We start from the raw sequence: 17,038 nt of genomic DNA, 5'->3' as shown, positions 1-17,038 counted from the left end.
TTTTGTGGATCTGAGCTATCTGGCAGTAAAAAAAAAAGTAAAAGGGGCTTTGCCTGTTTCTCCCACTCAGACTCCAGTACAAGTCTGTTCCACCTTCGGATGCCAGCATGTCGATTTGTTCCTTTGCTGAGGTCCCCGCCCTTGCTTCTGCTTCGGTGTCTGTGCCTTTGCTGTCGCCTGTTTCTTCGGCGGAATCAGCAGATGTGGCTAACTTAGCAGATCTGGGTGATACCCAGAACAATGGGTTCCGAGACATTGCGGATTGCCAGGTGGTGTGCTGGCTCTTCAAGACTAGCCGCCTGCCTGTCTTTATTTCTGGATCACTGAACACAGAACCTGGTTTCAGAACCCAGAACAATGGGTTCCGAGACATTGCGGATTGCCAGGTGGTGTGCTGGCTCTTCAAGACTAGCCGCCTGCCTGTCTTTATTTCTGGATCACTGAACACAGAACCTGGTTTCAGAACACGTGGTTCAGGCAGAATATACAGTTTTGAGTTCTGAGCTTCCGCTGTCCACCTTCATGCTGGACAATGCGGTTTTGGCAGAAGTGCTGTTAGAAGTCTGGGGGGGAACTGGAAGGCAGTCGGGTTCTTCAGCCGCCGACAAGAGGTCGGCAGAGCAGGGTTCGGTGATCTGGTTCAACCGTGGACAGAAGGGGAACTTCTGTAGGACTTTTCCCTGTGGCCTATGAAAGGGCACGCTCTGTGCAGGGTGGCATCTCACGCAGGTCTGGTGTTCCTAGTGGCCCCAGACTGGCCCAGCTGTCTGTCCTTGGTATGCTGACCTGGTGTGGTTGAGCTCTGTGAGAAGTCTGCGTCTTCCTCTTTTTTTTTTTTTTTTTAAATCTATTGATTTTCAAACTAAAACAGTGCATTACAAATAAGATCAATAAATACTACATACATTGCACTATTAACTGTACAGGTAACATATATATCATTAAAAATTTTCCCATCTTCCTTGCCATCAGAGTTTGCTCACGCAAGGCCCGATAGCTCTTCAAGTTGCGGATCGCTTTGGTCTTGCGGCCTGGCGCTGTACACACGGCCTTGAGGGCTAGGGGCTTCTCTTCTGTCATCGCCATGCTTCTTCACGGCGACAAGAATTCGACAAGGCTGGCCTCCCCGAAGGCCTAGAGGTGCTTTTCGGGTTGGTGTGCAGGAGTTCACGTGGATCCTTTGGCCCGATAAGTGGCACATGTCCTGGCCTTCCTGTCGGACCATCTGTTTGTCCTGGCGGATCCCATGCTCTGGGATCGGCCTGCTTCCAAGGCTACCATCTCACATTGGATACGGCCTATGTGGCAATGGGGAAGAAGGCTCACTCTACCAGATGAATGGCTTCCTCGTGGGCTGACTCTCATGCGGTCTCGCCTGAGGAGATTTGTCGGGCGGTCACGTGGGCTTCCCTTCATACCTTTTCCAGGTTTTACCGTCTTGATGTGGCAGCTAAGGGTGATATGGCCTTTGGCTCTCTTGTTCTGGCGGCGGGCTCATCGGGCCCCCCTGAGATTTGGGACTGCTTTGATACATCCCACGAGTTCAGCCTCCAGAGGGATTGTACAAGAATGAAAGATTAGGTTTCTTACCTCTGCTAATCTTCCTTCTTGTAAATCTCCTCTGGAGACTGAACTCCCGCCCATCTGTTTTGTCCAATTTGCAGGTCGCCTACCAGTAACGGGTAAGTTGGCTTTCTCTCTTTGACCAGACTCACTAAAATTTCCATGAGTGTCCTTTTATGTAAGCTTGTGGTGTATGTCCCGTGGTGGTGCCCCGTTTTCTCTTTAGGCTGTGTTTTCTTTAGTGACCTGTTCCTCAGTTTTGTAGGTGTGAAATGTTAGTTTCTTATTATGCTAACTTGGCCTTTTTTCTTTTGCGTTTTTTTGATTATGTATTTGGTTATCATGAGCAGCATTGATTTGTAGCAGGGAGTCCCCGCACCCCCTTCTCTTTTTTCCTGTTTGTATTAGATACTCTTGGCTTTGCTACCTACTGAGCTTCAAGGGGCGTGTCTGCACAGATGACCTCGCAGAGGGGGTTGATTTTATTTCTAAGTTTTGTATCCAAGGCTGGAATAGATGCACAACCCACGAGTTCAGCCTCCAGAGGAGACTTACAAGAAGTAAGATTAGCAGAGGTAAGAAACTACTCTTTCATTATATTAGCAATAGCTGTCCTAATACCTGTTTCTGTCTAGAAAGTTTGAATAAATTGTCTCAGATCTTGAGACCCTTCTCTGAAACCCGATTTGACCTCTTCTGCGTTCCTTGAAAGTGTGGATAGGATGTGGGTATTACTGGTTAAGAACCCCTATTCTAGAACATGGTTAGCTCGGTACTGTGACTGTGTGGTCTATGTGGGTTCAAAGTTGCTGTCCTTTTTAAAAAAAATAAAATAAATTTTTTTAACTTAACCACCTGATCCATCTTTCTCCAGGGTATCTGCTATATTCGCACCAGCCGGCCTGAAACGTCTGTTATCTATTCTCTGGAAGAGAAGTTTGAAATTGGACAGGCCAAGGTGAGTGGACACACCATTTTATGCAGAAATTCTTTTAAGAATTAAGGCATGATAGAGAGAATCACTCAGACATGATGGAGTGCATAAGTCCAAACAAAGACTGGTGAACTCCAAATTTATCACAAAGTCTTTTATTCTTTAATTCAACATACATGGACTCAACATGCACATGTTCCTGCCCTATGATAGAGAGAACCTGCAAGAACAGAGAAAAAAATTGGCTGGCTGCCGCGGGTACAGGAACAAGGCTTATCTCAGGACAAGCAGGCAGCATATTCTCACATGTGGGTGACATCATCCACGGAGCTTCGGTATGGACAGCTTTTAAAACTGCATCGCCACTTTAAGAACTTGAGAGTTCGTGAACTGCCCGCACCGTGCATGCATGAGTGCCTTCCCTCCTGAGGCAGCTCTCGATTTCTCAGTTCTATTTAGTTTTCCGCGACACTAAGAAGTCGTGTTTCTTTAGCACTCTCCAGACCAAAGGCAGAGACCTGAAAATTTTGCTTAAGGATGTTCTCCAACTTGCGCTCCTCAGAGTCCTGCAAGGCAGAACCGCCCTCAACAGGCACGGTATGCCGCTTAGAAATCGCCGAGACCACCGCGTCAACAACTGGCGATGCTAAAGTAGCCCGATCCCCTTCTGGGATGGGATACAAACGAGCCATGCTGCGCGCCAAACGAAACGGCGCCTCCGGCGTTTTCCACTGTTCCAGTACAATATCCCGAATATCCTGATGCATAGGAAAAGAGCGGGAAACGGAACGGATCCCCCGTAACAGAGGGTCCCCCACACGCGGAGTCTCCAGCGGCGCATCCTCAAAACGCAACACCGAAGAAACCTGTTGAATCAGGTCCGGCAGCTCATCTCTCTGAAAAAGGCGCACCACGGACGCCTCTTCACCGGAGGACGGGAAACCCGACAACCCGCCGCCAGCGGCCGTCCCCTCGAGAGGGTCCTGGAAATCCTCTGAAAGGTCCAGGTCCTCATCCAGACCGACATGCTCCTCCGACCATAAATCCTCGTCCCACGACACCCGCGGACGCTTGGACAAGGGAGGAGGAGGAGGGGACGCCACAACAGACGAGAGAGGCAAAGCCGCAGGGAGCGCGGAGGAAACCCCACTCCCCGACACCCCCTGAGCGCATCCGGGACCCCCAGCCGCCTGAAAATAGGCTCTGCACAAGGAAAAAAAGAAATCAGGAGAAAACCCCCCCGAGGGTCCCAAGGGACTCCCTGCCACAGCAGGGGACCCGGCAGAAACCTTCCCCTGTTTTTCCAATACAGGGGGAAGGTCACCTGAGGTGGAAGACAAAATGGAGGGGCCAGACTGAGAAGATGGCAACTTTCCCGCCAAAAATGCTCCCTCCATAGCCTGTAGTCGCTAAAACAGGCAAGTCGGCATCAGCTGTCAAAATATCAGCTGAGAGGGAATCCCCAACAACCCGAGCGTCGGCGGCTCGGGGAATCCCTCCGTGGGCGGTTGGGGAAGACCGGGCTTCCCCACTGCTCCCAGCCGACTCACGAGGCACCATCGGCGGGGAGCTCTGGGCGCCTGCAGCCGCTGCCGACGGAGCTCCTCCACCGCACCGGCCTGAACACCGCTTGCACAGGCCGGCCGCGAGTGCCTTGCGCCTGGAGCACAATGAGCACTTTTTCCCTTTAGAAGTGCTCATTGCTCCATACGCGACCTAGCTATAAAAAAGTGCCGGTTAGATGAAAAAATACAGTAAAATACAGTTTTCTTAAAGGGAAACAACCCTCCAGACCAGCACTACCTCAGGATATTTTTTTTTTTACAGAACAGACTCCACAGGCTCTCGAAGCAATATGCCTTGCTTGATTTAGGGGGCAAGGCTTACTGCTGAGGCTCCTCTAAAAAAATGTGGGGAGGTGGAGGAAGTGGGGGGAGGGACCCCGCTCGAGACCCGCCGGGTTTGACACCCCCGAGGTCGGACGGACCCCCAAACAGGGCCCGCCCAAGCTCTGTCCGGCCAAAAACAGGGACTATAAACCCCCTAAACAAATTCCAACAGCCCTACCAAGGGAGATGGGTACAGATCACATCAACACCTGCTGGAGACTGAAAGAAGACTGAGGGAAATAGAGAAGGGAGTATAGGATATACTGTCCCACAGTTTTGTTTTCAGTCTCCACCTGCTGGTCATGATTGGATATATACCCATTCGTAAAGATTAACCTCTACTGGTCTGGAGAAGCTAAAAGAAAGTAAATTAGCAGGTAAGAACCTAATTTCTCCTTTGTGAACGTTGTTAAAATTTTGCCTTTGCCTTCCCGCTTACTCATATTTTTTCTACATATTTTAATGTTTTATTTGTGTTTTTAAAAAAAAAAAAGGATGTTTTCCTCGCAGTTATCTTGCAGGCTTCGCCCATCGAGGCCTCGTTTTCTTCAGCCATCGAATTCAATTTGGCTGACACGGTTTTTCCGTCGATGGCCTGGCTGCTGACTGGGTTTAAAAAGTGTCACAGGTGCGAACGGCAAGTTTCTGTCACTGACGCACATAGTTGGTGCTTACAGTGCCTTAGCCCGGAACACTGTTTCAAATCCTGTGCGCGGTGTTCTACTCTGCAGAAACATACAATTACGAGTTGAAAACTCCAACAAGAAAAGTTGTTCGGCACCGGTATGGACACAGACAACCTTGCAGCCTTCAACATCGAAAGCTTCGCGGGACATCGTTCCATCGGGTAAGCCAGCTAAAAAGCCACCAGCTTCCCAACAGGTCTCGCAGGTCACCATTGCATCGAGTCTCTTGATGCTGACAAAGTGACGACCGTCCTTATGTCTGGCCTCTCCTACATTGGGGTATGCATCCTCTTCAAGGTCACCCTTGCTGAGGCCAGACAAGGCACCGATGGTACTGGCAGAACACCAAACATTACCGGTGCTCTTGTACCATGAGAAGCTCAAAGCGCTTTTCCAAGTCAGTGACATGTTCAAGCTTATTGCTCCGAAACTGATTCCATTGGTACCAGTCCAGCTTGAGCATAAGGCCACCAGGTCCTGCGGTACCGTGCCGATATTCCACGCATAAAAACAGCGTGTCTCATCGCAGATCCCGTTCTCCATCATGGTGTCGATCCAGCTCTTCCAGACATTAGCGTTCATCCTCTTGACGATCCAAGTCTGCTCAGCATCTTTCATCTTCAGCTTCCTTGAAGCATAACATCGCACTCCTTCCCACTCTTCCAAGTGTAAAAGGAAGTCTTATCATATATTTTCATCGGACTGACACCAGACTCGACGTCATCGGTTCCAATGCACTCCTTCGCCAAAAGACTTTTTTAACTCAGACTTAGTCTGACTCAGCGGATGATGTCCCTGAGTCTACTACAGAGGCTTAAGACACTACTTCTGAAAAGTTTCCTCACAGAGCTAGTCTCCAGCTAAAAGACTTGCTTTCACAAAATTCATTTCGGCAATTGGGAAAAGAGCTTCCAGTCAAATTTAGAAGCCGATTCTGCTCGGTAATAACTTTATTTTTGTATACCGCCATACCCAAGGAGTTCTAGGCGGTTTACATTTGATTAACAAAAAAAAATTACAAGTGGTTTAAAAACGATTGAACACTATTAGAAGCAAACAATAAATTACAAGTGGTTCGAGAAACAATTGAACAATATTAGGAGCAAGGACGTAGTTGAAGTTAGAAGAGAGAGGGGGGAGAGTAGGTCAAGGGGGGTGGAGTTGGGTAGGTTGGGAAAAGGGAGGTGTAAGGGGGCAGAAGGTGATTGTTGTTCATTGGAGAGGGGTGTTAGGTGTCTTGTCCATGGAATAGGTGAGTTTTGAGAGATTTTCTAAACCCGAGGTAGGTGGGGGCCTCAAGGACAATTTGGGCGAGCCATGGGTTCAGTTTGGCAGCCTGGAAGGCGAAAGTTTTATCAAGGAATCTTTTGGAGTGACATAGTTTTAAGGAGGGGAAGGCGAAGAGCTGAATTCTGCGGGAGTGCTTGTTTATGCGATTCAGGTAGAAGTGAGGGTTTAAGTAGCTTGGGGATAGGCCAAATACTGTTTTATAACAGAAGCAGGCGAATTTGAATAGGACTCTGGATTCAAAGGGTAGCCAGTGAAGTTTGTGGTAGAAAGGGGTGACATGTTCCCATTTTTTCAGGCCAAATATGAGGCAGACCGCAGTGTTCTGGATCATTTTAAGTCTTCTAATGGTTTTCTTCGTGGAGCTCAAGTAAATAATATTGCAGTAATCTAGTATGCTAAGGATGGAGGATTGTACTAGCAGGCGGAATGAGGTCTCGTCAAAGTATTTTTTAATGGTGCGGAGTTTCCATAGCACCAAGATGCATTTCCTGACTGATATCTGTAGGTTTCTCCAGGGATAAATGTTTATCTAGTGTGACTCCCAGTATTTTTAAGGTTTGTTCGAGGGGGAAAGTAGATCCTTTCACTTGAATTGTGGTGTCTTTGATTTTGTCATTGGGGGTGGCTAGTAGGAATTTTGTTTTGTCGGGATTTAGTTTTAGTTTGTAGGATAGCATCCAGCATTCTATCTGAGTGAGTATATTTGAGAGTGAGGTAAGGAACTCTAGTGTGAAATTGGTTAGTGGGATGACAATTGAGATGTCATCCGCGTAGATAAAGAATTTGAGTTTGAGGCTTTGCAGGAGGTTTCCTAGGGAGGTAAGGTAGACATTAAATAAGGTGGGGGACAGGGGGGAGCCCTGTGGAACTCCGCAGGAGTTGTCCCAACTATATGAAAGAGAGTTGTTCTTAAACACCCTGTATGATCTGTTTCGTAGGAATCCATGAAACCAGTTGAGAACTTGGCCGGAGATGCCAATATAAGCAAGGCAGTCTAGTAGAATGGTGTGGTCGACTAGGTCGAAAGCACTGCTTAGGTCAAGTTGGACTATCAGGGCACTAGAGCACTGGCTGAAGAGTGTGTGAAGGTGGTCGAGTAGAGAGGCTATAATGGTTTCAGTGCTGTGATCGGAGCGGAAGCCTGATTGATTATCAATTAGGATATTAAATTTTTCCAGGTGTGTGGTAAGTTCGGCATTTACCATCCCTTCTGCTATTTTAATGAATAGTGGGATACTAGCGATTGATCTGTAATTGGATGGGTCATTGGGTGGTTCTTTCGTGTTTTTTATTAATGGGGTTATTGAGATGTGGCCCTGCTCTGTTGGGAAACTACCTGTGGATAGTAGAAGGTTTACCCATGCCAACATATTGGCTTTGAAATGGATTGGCGCAGTTTTCATAATGTTTGGGGGGCAGGTGTCCAGTCTGCAAAAGGAGTTGGAGTACTTATTGTAATATTTGTTGAAGATTTGCCAGTCTATAGTTTTGAATTGGTTCCAGCTTAGGTCTGTTCTGGACCCGAGGTCCGGTTTGGACATGTCGGTGTCTGGGAGTATATGAAAGTCCTCGTGGGGATTGGCTGGGGCAGTTATAGATAACCTTAGTTTTTGTATCTTGTTGTTAAAGAAGTCTGCTAGGGTGTTAGCGGTTAGTGTGGATTCTTCATGATTATCAGTGAGCGTCTCAAGATTGTAAAGGTCGTTGACCAGTTTAAAGAGGCTACTTGACCAGTTTAAAGAGGTTAGTTGTGACATTTCCAATTTTATGGGTGTAGAAATTTTTTCGTTTTTCCTTGATGAGGTGTTTGTAGTTTTTTAATTTGAGTCTCCAGGCCACTCTGTGTTCCTGGGTTCCAGATTTAATCCAGAGTCTTTCAGATTTTCTAAGGTCCCTTTTTACTAGAAGTAGTTCTGAGTCAAACCATCCCTCCAGATTAGGAGTTCTGATTCTGCGAGTTTTTATGGGAGCTATTTCGTTTAGAATGTTTGTGCTGTCTTTGATCCAGGAAGTCATAAGTTGAGCTATTTCTTCGTTTTGTTTTGTGATGGTTTCATAGTGGGACCAGAATACTTTTGGGTCGATTTTACCTCTAGTATTGTGAGTTTTTTTGTTTCTTGTTTTGTTGTTTTTGGTGGTTTTTTGTTGGCAGTCAATAGAGAAGCTACATAGTCTGTGGTCAGACCATAGGGAGTCTGTCCAGTTATCTTGTTTCCAGCGGAATTTGGGATTGGTTGATTCTTTAGCGGAGAATGTCACCAGGTCTAGTTGATGTCCTTTTTGGTGAGTTTTGATGGGTGGGTGTTTGGAATAGCCTAGTTGGGAGATTAGCAGCCAGAAGTCAGATACAACAGGTTGTTTTGTTTGCTCTAGGTGGATGTTGATGTCCCCACATAGTAGGTTGTATGGACTTGTTAGAGAGTTGGTTAGTAGGAATTCAGCAAATTCTTCTTTGGCTAGGGTCCATTTTTTTGGTGGGATATAGAATAAGGTGATTGTTAGGGAGGAGGCAAAGGAGTTTGAGGTAAGCGAGATGGCTAGTATTTCTGAATTGGGAGAGGATTTGGTATTGAGTACGGTGCAGTTTAGGTGGTCTTTAAAGATTATTGCTAGTCCTCCTCCCCTTCCCCAGGTTCTAGCTAGGGATAGAATCTTGAAGCCTGGGGGGAGGCAGTCTTTGATAATAATATCTTTGTCTGAGAGTAGCCACGTTTCCGTGAATAGTATAAAGTCAGGGTTGGTTTCAGATAGCCAGTCTTTGATGAGAATAGACTTGTTTCTCATTGATCTGATGTTTAGGTAGAATCCTTGTAGGTTCTGGTAGTTAGTGTGGTCTGTTGGAGAGTGATGGGAGTAGGCTAGCTGTTTTAGTGTTCTTTGTTTTTTCGTGCCATGCTTGGTTGATCTATGGGGGGGAGGAGGATTTGGGATGGGTGGCGGGGATGTATCTGTGGGGGGACCTGTAGCTGGGCCGTCATATGGGGTATGGTGTGTGAGGGTATGGAATTTGGATTTTATTGTGCGGTGTAGGGAGAAGTGGACTGGGATAGGAGCAGAGTATGTTGGGTCGGCTGTGCAGATCTTGGTGATGATTAGAAAGATTAGGAGCATTGATGTGCATTGGTGAAAGTTGGGCCGGGTCATGATGGTGTTTGGAGGTTTGCAAGGTGGTTGTTTTGGGGGAGCTGGTATAAGGAGCGTGGTAGGTTGCGGGGTGGCAAGGGAACAGTATTCCTCTTAGATATAACAGTCTTTTACCTGGATTGTACAGGCTTATCAAATTGAGATGTACAGACTTATCAGGTTAAAGTAAACAGATTACAATGTGCAGTCCTATCAGGTTAGTGTAAACAGGTTACGATATGCGGTCTAAACAGGTTGAGATGTGCAGGTTTTTTTCCTGGTTTTACAGACTTAACAGGTTGAGATAATGATATAAGGTTCACTTAGTCATGCCAAGTCATGCAAGGTCATGCAAGCTGGTTGTGGTTCAGTTTATCAGGATTGAGATAGTGATATAGAGTTCACATAGTCATGCAATGTCATGCAAGGTCATGCAAGTTAATTGTGGTTCATAGTTGATTATACTTATCATATGGAGTCGGACTCTGGTTTGCCTTGCTGGTTAACCGACAGGTTGGTGAGATTTGGTCTGCGTTGCGTGGTCGTTCACTGAATGGAGTAGGTCAGGAATCAATCGGCTGGGCCATAGGTACCTTTGGTTTTTGTTTTTTTTTAAACCTATGGATCGGAACAGTGCTCTATATGTTCCGGTGCTGGGCCCCGAAGAGTGCTGGTCGCTGGTTTCGGTCAGCGCTTTGCCCAAGATCACTTATTATTTCTGGGCCCCTGGCATTAACTCCTGGAGTCTTAATTTAACAACTGGGCTCTGACCTTAGCCGGCGCGCCGAACGGCTGCGCGCCGTTGAGGCCGCAGGCCTTTTCAAAAAAATAATTTCCCCGCAGGATGGGGGGGGGGCGGAGCGGAACAAACGCTCTCACGTCCTGCTGGATCGGGTCTCCGGCTCCTCTCTGCCCGGTACGCTGGCTGCTGTGTGGGGGCAGGTAACCCGCCGCAGGCCTTTTCAAAAAAATAATTTCCCCGCAGGATGGGGGGGGGCGGAGCGGAACAAACGCTCTCACGCCCTGCTGGATCGGGGCTCCGGCTCCTCTCTGCCCGGTACGCTGGCTGCTGTGTGGGGGCAGGTAACCCGCCGCAGGCCTTTTCAAAAAAATAATTTCCCCGCAGGCATTGGACTATGATGAGCTTCCTAAGGAACTCCTGTGACTATCATCACATGGTATTCTTAAAGAGATTCAGCATAAAAACTGGGAGACAGCCCCCCCTCCCTTACCATTACTGTAGCTCCCAGAAAATTCGGCTGTTTATACAAAATTCTCTTCCCCTGGTTTTGACAAACCACAACTTCAGCATCAGTCCCTAGTGGTAGTCGACTTTGAAAAAATCTACCTCATCCAGGGTTTATGCCTTGGTGCCTCCGGGACATGAAGGGCGCATTATGAGCAAGTTTGGTCATTGCCTATATCGAAACTTCATGTTGGCTAACAGAGTCCTAAACTACAATTTCTTTATTTCCTGTTATGTCAAAACATCTGGTTAAGAAATTGTTCTCTTTTGATAGGTACATTCTTCACAGCAATTACAAGATTTTCATCACATGTTTCAAGTTTATTAGGTTTTTATATACTGCCTATCAAGGTTATCTAAGCGGTTTTACAATCGGGTACTAGTACTTATCTTTCCTGGCAGGTTCACAATCTAATGTACCTGGGGCTATGGAGGACTGAGTGACTTGTCCAGGGGCACAAGGAGCAGTGCAGGGTTTGAACCCACAACCCCAGGGTGCTGAGGCTGTGGCTCTCGCACTCTTGCCAGAAGGTATACATCGAGATTGACTTAAGATGCTTTGAGTTGTCTTTCAGAGCCTGAGCTATGTCAGTGGCAATGAGACATCTGGCATGGCTCAGTTTCTGACATGGATATCAACCTCCAGGATAGATTGCTCATCACCCAAGCATGGAATGTTAGCCAATATGGTGATTCTATTGAAAATGATACCTAAAAGCTCACTGATCATGAGAAACATTGGAATGCTTTGGTTAAATCCAAATCTAAGCCTTCAACTTTCAAGTCTTCCTATCGGAGACTTTTTCTTCCAAACCTGCTACTCCTACTAGATCACAGCAGAAGAAACAGAAGCAACATCGTCCTAAAAAAAAACCAACCAAAAACCCATGCCACAGCTCCACAGAAGCCTGCTCGGTCTTTTTGACATGCTTCTCAAGAGCATAGCCACTGTTTCTTTATCCCAGCCTCTTCCTCAACCCGTCAGAGGATGGCTTCAACTTTATTCTCGCCGAGAATGAATTACAATAGACCTCTGGGTGCTGCCAGTTTTTCAAGCAGGATACTCTCTTGACTTTATCGACATTCCTCCGGATCATCCTCCAAGAATCTTCTTTTCACCCTCAGCAGATACCCTTTTTCAGGAGATAGAATCCCTTCTTCTTGATGCCATCGAAGGTTCCTCCAGGACAGAGGAACTGGGGGGTTTTACTCCGGTATTTTCTTGTTCCAGAGAAGATGGGAGGTCTGCGTCCAATTTCAGAGACCTAGAGGGTCTAAACAAGTTTCTAGTGAAGGAAAAGTTTTGGATGTTATCCCTGGCAACTTTATATCCCCTCTTAGATCAAAATGACTGGCTATGCTCTCTGGAAAGAAGCCTACACTCACATTCCAGTACATCCGGCCTCCAGATGATTCCTCCGTTTCCAGGTGGATCATCACCATTATCAATACAAAGAACTACCCTTTGGCCTTGCATCCTCTCCCAGAGTATTCACCAAATGTTTGGTGGTGGCGTCAGTAGCACTACAGTCTCAGGGCCTTAAAGTCTTTCCTTACCTGGAGGACTGGCTGATCAAGGACCCTACCTTGCAAGGGGTGACAATAGCAACTTGCATGACAATTCTCTTTCTTCAACAGTTGGGTTTTGAAACCAATTTTCCCAAATCCCAACTTCAGCCATCTCAGAAACTGCAATTCATAGGAGCTCTGCTCGACACTATTCATCTCGGGGTGTTTCTTCACCTCAAAGACAGACAATTTGATTCAGCTTTGCATGCAATTTGCCATCAATATCAGCCAGACAAATGATGGTACTCCTGGGTCACATGGCCTCCACAGTATATATTACTCCATTTACGAGACTCCACCTCAGGATACCTCAATGGACTCTCGCATCTCAGTGGTCTCAAGCGTTCAACCCACTCTTGCAACACATTAGTCACTCCTTTGCTTCAACAGTCGCTGCAGTGGTGGATGAATTCTTCCAATCTGTCCAGAGGATTTTTGTTCCAGACCCCTCCTCATCAGAAAGTTCTGAACACAGACTTGTCCACTTATGCTTGGGGAGCTCATCTGGATGGTCTTCGTACACAAGGTCACTGGCCTTTGTCAAATAAATCTGTTGGATCTCAGAGTGATCTACAATGCTCTTTTCAGCACATTGTAACCAACACCGTCCTCTTTATCCGCATGGACAATCAGGTTGCGATATATTACATAAACAAGGAGGCATGGAGTCCCTCTGTCTTTGTCAGGAGGCCCAGAAGATTTGGACTTGGGCCATTGCTTGCAATATATTCCTGAAAGCAATATATATTCGAGGGAACAGAATTCTCTTATCAGGTTTCTTCAACCACACGAGTGGACACTCAAAACTCTGCAGTTCTGCACCCCATAATTTCTCAGTGGGGGACTCCTCAGACAGACTTGTCTGCATCCCCAGTTTTGCTCCCGGCAGTACTCTCCACACCGTCTGGAAGCGGATGCTTTTCTACTGGATTGGACTTAGTTTCTCTATGCTTGTCCTCAATCCCTGTCATCCTCAAGGCACTTGTCAAGCTCAAGCAGGAGTCCGTCACCATGATCCTTATAGCTCCTCAGTGGCCCAGACAACCCTGGTTTTCCCTGCTACTTCAACTCAGTATCGAGGAATCAATACATCTTCAAATTTTTCCGTCTTCTCACACAGAATCACAGATCTCTTCTGTATCCCAATCTTTCAGTGTTGCACCTGACAGCTTGGCACCTCTCAGCCTAACATCAGCTGATCTTCATCTTTCCCAGCCTATCAGATTAATTTTGGAAGCATCCAGGAAACCATCCACACAACCAGCAAAAATGGACAGTTTTCCACTTGGTGTGCTCATCATCATGAGGCTAAATCCACCTCTGTATCTTTGGTATTGGAGTATCTTCTACATTTATCCATTTCTGGCCTCAAAACCGTGCTATCGATGCTTTTCATAGACCAGTTGATGGTAAACCTCTCACTGCTCACCCTCTTGTGTCCATATTCATGAAAGGACTTTTTAATGTCAAACCACCTCCAGAGATTTGGGATCTCAATGTGGTCCTTGCTGCTTTGAAGCCTCCTTTTGAACCAATGTCTGCGGCTTATCTCAAGTAACTTACTTGGAAAGTGGTCTTTCTCATCTCCCTTACTTCAGCTCGATGAGTCTGAACTTCAAGCACTGGTGGCGGATCCTCCTTTCAGTGTTCCACCATGACAAAGTGGTGCTTCGCAAATTTCTTCCAAAGGTTGTTATGGAATTTCACCTTAATCTATTGTACTTACAGTATTCTCTCATGCTGGAGAAACGGCTCTTCACACTTTGGATTGCAAACGAGCATTGGCCTACTATTTGCAGATAACTCAGTCTCATAGAACATCTCTTCATCTTTTCGTCTCCTTTGATCCTAACAAGTTGGGACGTTCAGTATTCAAGAGAATGATTTCCACATGGTTGGTCTCTTGTATCTCCTGTTGTGCTCAGGCTGGGCTGTCACTGGAGAGTCATGTCATAGTCTACAAAGTCTGAGCTATGGCAGTTTCAGTTGCTTTGCTTCACTTCTATTTATGAAATCTGTAAAGCTGCTACTTGGTTCTCAGTTCATACATTCACATCTCACTACTGTATGGAATCTTATTCCAGACAGGATGATTATTTCGGCCAAGCAGTATTCCAAAATATATTTTCCTAATGGCCAACTCTCCCTCCATCCCATTCTAATAAGCTAGGAAGTCCCACATATGAGAATATGCTGCCTGCTTGTCCAGGGATAAAGCAGTTACTTTCTATAACAGGTGTTATTCAGGGACAGCAAGTAGATATTTTCACAACCCACTCACATCCCCTGGTTGGCTTTTTAGCTTGCTTAAAGAACTGAAGAGCCATGAGCAGCATCGGGTGGGAAGGCACTCACGCATGTGTGGTGTGGGCACTTTGCAAACTTTCTCAAAGTTCTTAACGTGATGATGCACTTTTAAATCTGTCCGTACCGGGGCTCCGTGGATGACGTCACCCACATGTGAGAATATACACCTGCTGTCCCTGGATAACACCTGTTAATGGTAAGTTAACTGTGCTTTTTCACCACTCCATTGAGCAGTAAATGACCTTGTCCCCGCAGTAAAGGATTTGCTGTGAGTCGCCTTTCTCCCCACCCCTCCTAGCCAGCAGTACCTTCCCTCACACTCTTCTTCCCTTGCTCCCAATTGCAGATCAAAACCGGCAAAACCAACAAAAAACTGACTCTCCTGGGTCGGCCCCTTTGTGTCTCCCTCCTCGGGCCTACCAGCCTCTTAGAAGCTTTGTTGATGGAGAAGCAACATCTCGGGTCTGCTCCGGCTGAGTCCCTCCTTCCAATGTAACTTCTGGAAGATGCAAAGGAGCTGACCCAGGGGAGTTGCAAGATTTTTTTGTTTGTTTGTTTTATTTTTGCTAGTTTTAACCCAAGATCAGGAATGAGGGAGCTGGGCTGTTGGATTCAAGAGGGAGGGAGGAGGTTACTTGAGTTGCTGCACTGGCTGGAGCTGAAGGGAAGGGAGATATACTGGATTTGGTATGGGAGCTGGGGGAAAGGAAAAAGGTGCTGGGCCCATGTGGTGGGTGGACTGGAGGGAAGGGAGAGGTGCCAGGTCCATACCTGGGCACTGAAGGGAGGGGAGAGATGCATGTTGACCTTCAGGGAGGAAGAGGGAAGGGAAAGAGAAGCTGTGAAAGAGAGGGGAGATTGTGGGCATGGATGGGAGCATAGGAACAGGGACAAAAAGGGGAATGCTGCATGGGGTATATGGACACAGAAGATGACTAGACATTGGGGAGAATAAGAACATAGAAGGAAGATGCTGGACGGGGTGGTGGGCATAGGGATATAAAGGAGTGACACTGTACACAGGGGGAGGGGATCATAGAATGGTGGGATGATGAAGGCAAGTACTTTTTTCTTTTTTTCTCTCTCTCTAGATGACTCAGTAAGTTAACATACCTTGGGCAGTGGAGCATGGATGATGAAATGACTTGCCCAGGGTCACAAAGAGCTGCAATGGGAATTGCTCAGTGGTCTGAGTCCTTGGGGAACTAACTATCCATCTTTAGTTCTCTGCTCTTAGAATGTTTTTCATGATGTACTTAAGCGCCAAGCCCATGTTCTTTCACTGAATGGTATTGACTATTTCTTGTCCTCTTGTTTGCCATGTCTTGACAGGTGGTTCGTCAGAGTGACTCAGATAGGGTCACTGTGATTGGAGCTGGAATCACATTGCATGAAGCCCTGGCAGCTGCAGATGAGCTAGCAAAGCAAGGTAATGGATTTGGAACTTGAGAGGGAAGTGGCAAAAGGGGGGGGATGTACTAGCTAGTTAGAATTGCTTTGACACCTTGAACAGATACTGTACCATCTGTGTGTAATTAGCTGACATCCAACTTGCATTCTTGCCCCAGGTTAGGGCTGCAGGATAGGACTTAACAGCAGCTTACAGTTGCCTTAGAATGTTTTCAGGAAAAGAACAAAGGCATCACCTTATCCACATCCCAGTTTATTGGTCCCCAGCAGGGTTGAAGGTAACTGTCCCTTACCTTTTCCACAGTCATTATGGAGGCTGGTTGTGTTTAAAAAGTCTGACAGCTGACATTGCTCAAGTATTTTATTGTTCAGTCTATCCCAGGCTCTTGAGGGAGCCTTTGGGTTCTTGTTCTGCACTCTTGTAGGCAATATAATGCTGGCTTTTAGCATTTTTCTTCATTTTGTCTTCTGCTACTTGTTCCAGATATTAGCTAGTTATATATTACAATGAGCGTTCAATAATTTCATCCACCTCGGTAGGAAAGAAAAGTTTAAAAAAAAAAAAATATTCTTTATTGTTGTTCCTCCAGACTGGCACAGAAACTGATGGGTAATAGCTCACCAAGACCAGCAGGTAGAGACTGAGACACAAACTTCTGGTTGTAGTATAAGTGGGCTGTGTAGTCCCAAGTACAATCAGTCTCAGTTCTCGGTCTCAAGCAGCTGGATGTGGTAAGCCTCTGCAGCCTTTACCTGGTTAGTGTAGGGTTGTTGGATTTGTTTGATTTGGCCTTCTTGTCCCTGGACCCTTTCTGGTGACTGGCCAACCTTGGAGGGGAGGAGTGCCACACTTGACTGGTGAAGTCGCTCACCCCATTTCTCCCCACCTCCCCCCCAATTCTTTTTTACTTTAGAGGTGCCTCGGCTGTAAGCCTAGCCACCAAATACAGGCAAGGCATATAGCTTAGAGAGCCAGTGGGGTCTGTTCAAATACAACTTAGATGTATTGAAAAAAAAATCC

The 17,038-nt window shown here is 46.5% G+C and overlaps 1 protein-coding gene across 1 annotated transcript in view; it reads left to right on the top strand.

Moving 5' to 3' along the window:
* TKTL1 (transketolase like 1) overlaps positions 1-17,038 on the top strand; it is an 83,400-nt gene that overhangs the window by 53,400 nt on the left and 12,962 nt on the right. The window contains exons 11-12 of the mRNA XM_033922312.1: positions 2,438-2,521; positions 15,940-16,036. Coding sequence (XP_033778203.1) covers positions 2,438-2,521; positions 15,940-16,036 — 181 coding nt within the window. The remainder of the gene's footprint in view (positions 1-2,437; positions 2,522-15,939; positions 16,037-17,038) is intronic.

The sequence above is a fragment of the Geotrypetes seraphini genome, chromosome 1 (assembly GCF_902459505.1).
Source record: "Geotrypetes seraphini chromosome 1, aGeoSer1.1, whole genome shotgun sequence".
In the NCBI taxonomy this organism is placed as follows: domain Eukaryota; kingdom Metazoa; phylum Chordata; class Amphibia; order Gymnophiona; family Dermophiidae; genus Geotrypetes; species Geotrypetes seraphini.
The sequence above is the reverse complement of the archived record's forward strand: the minus strand, read 5'-3'. Positions and strand labels throughout refer to the sequence as shown.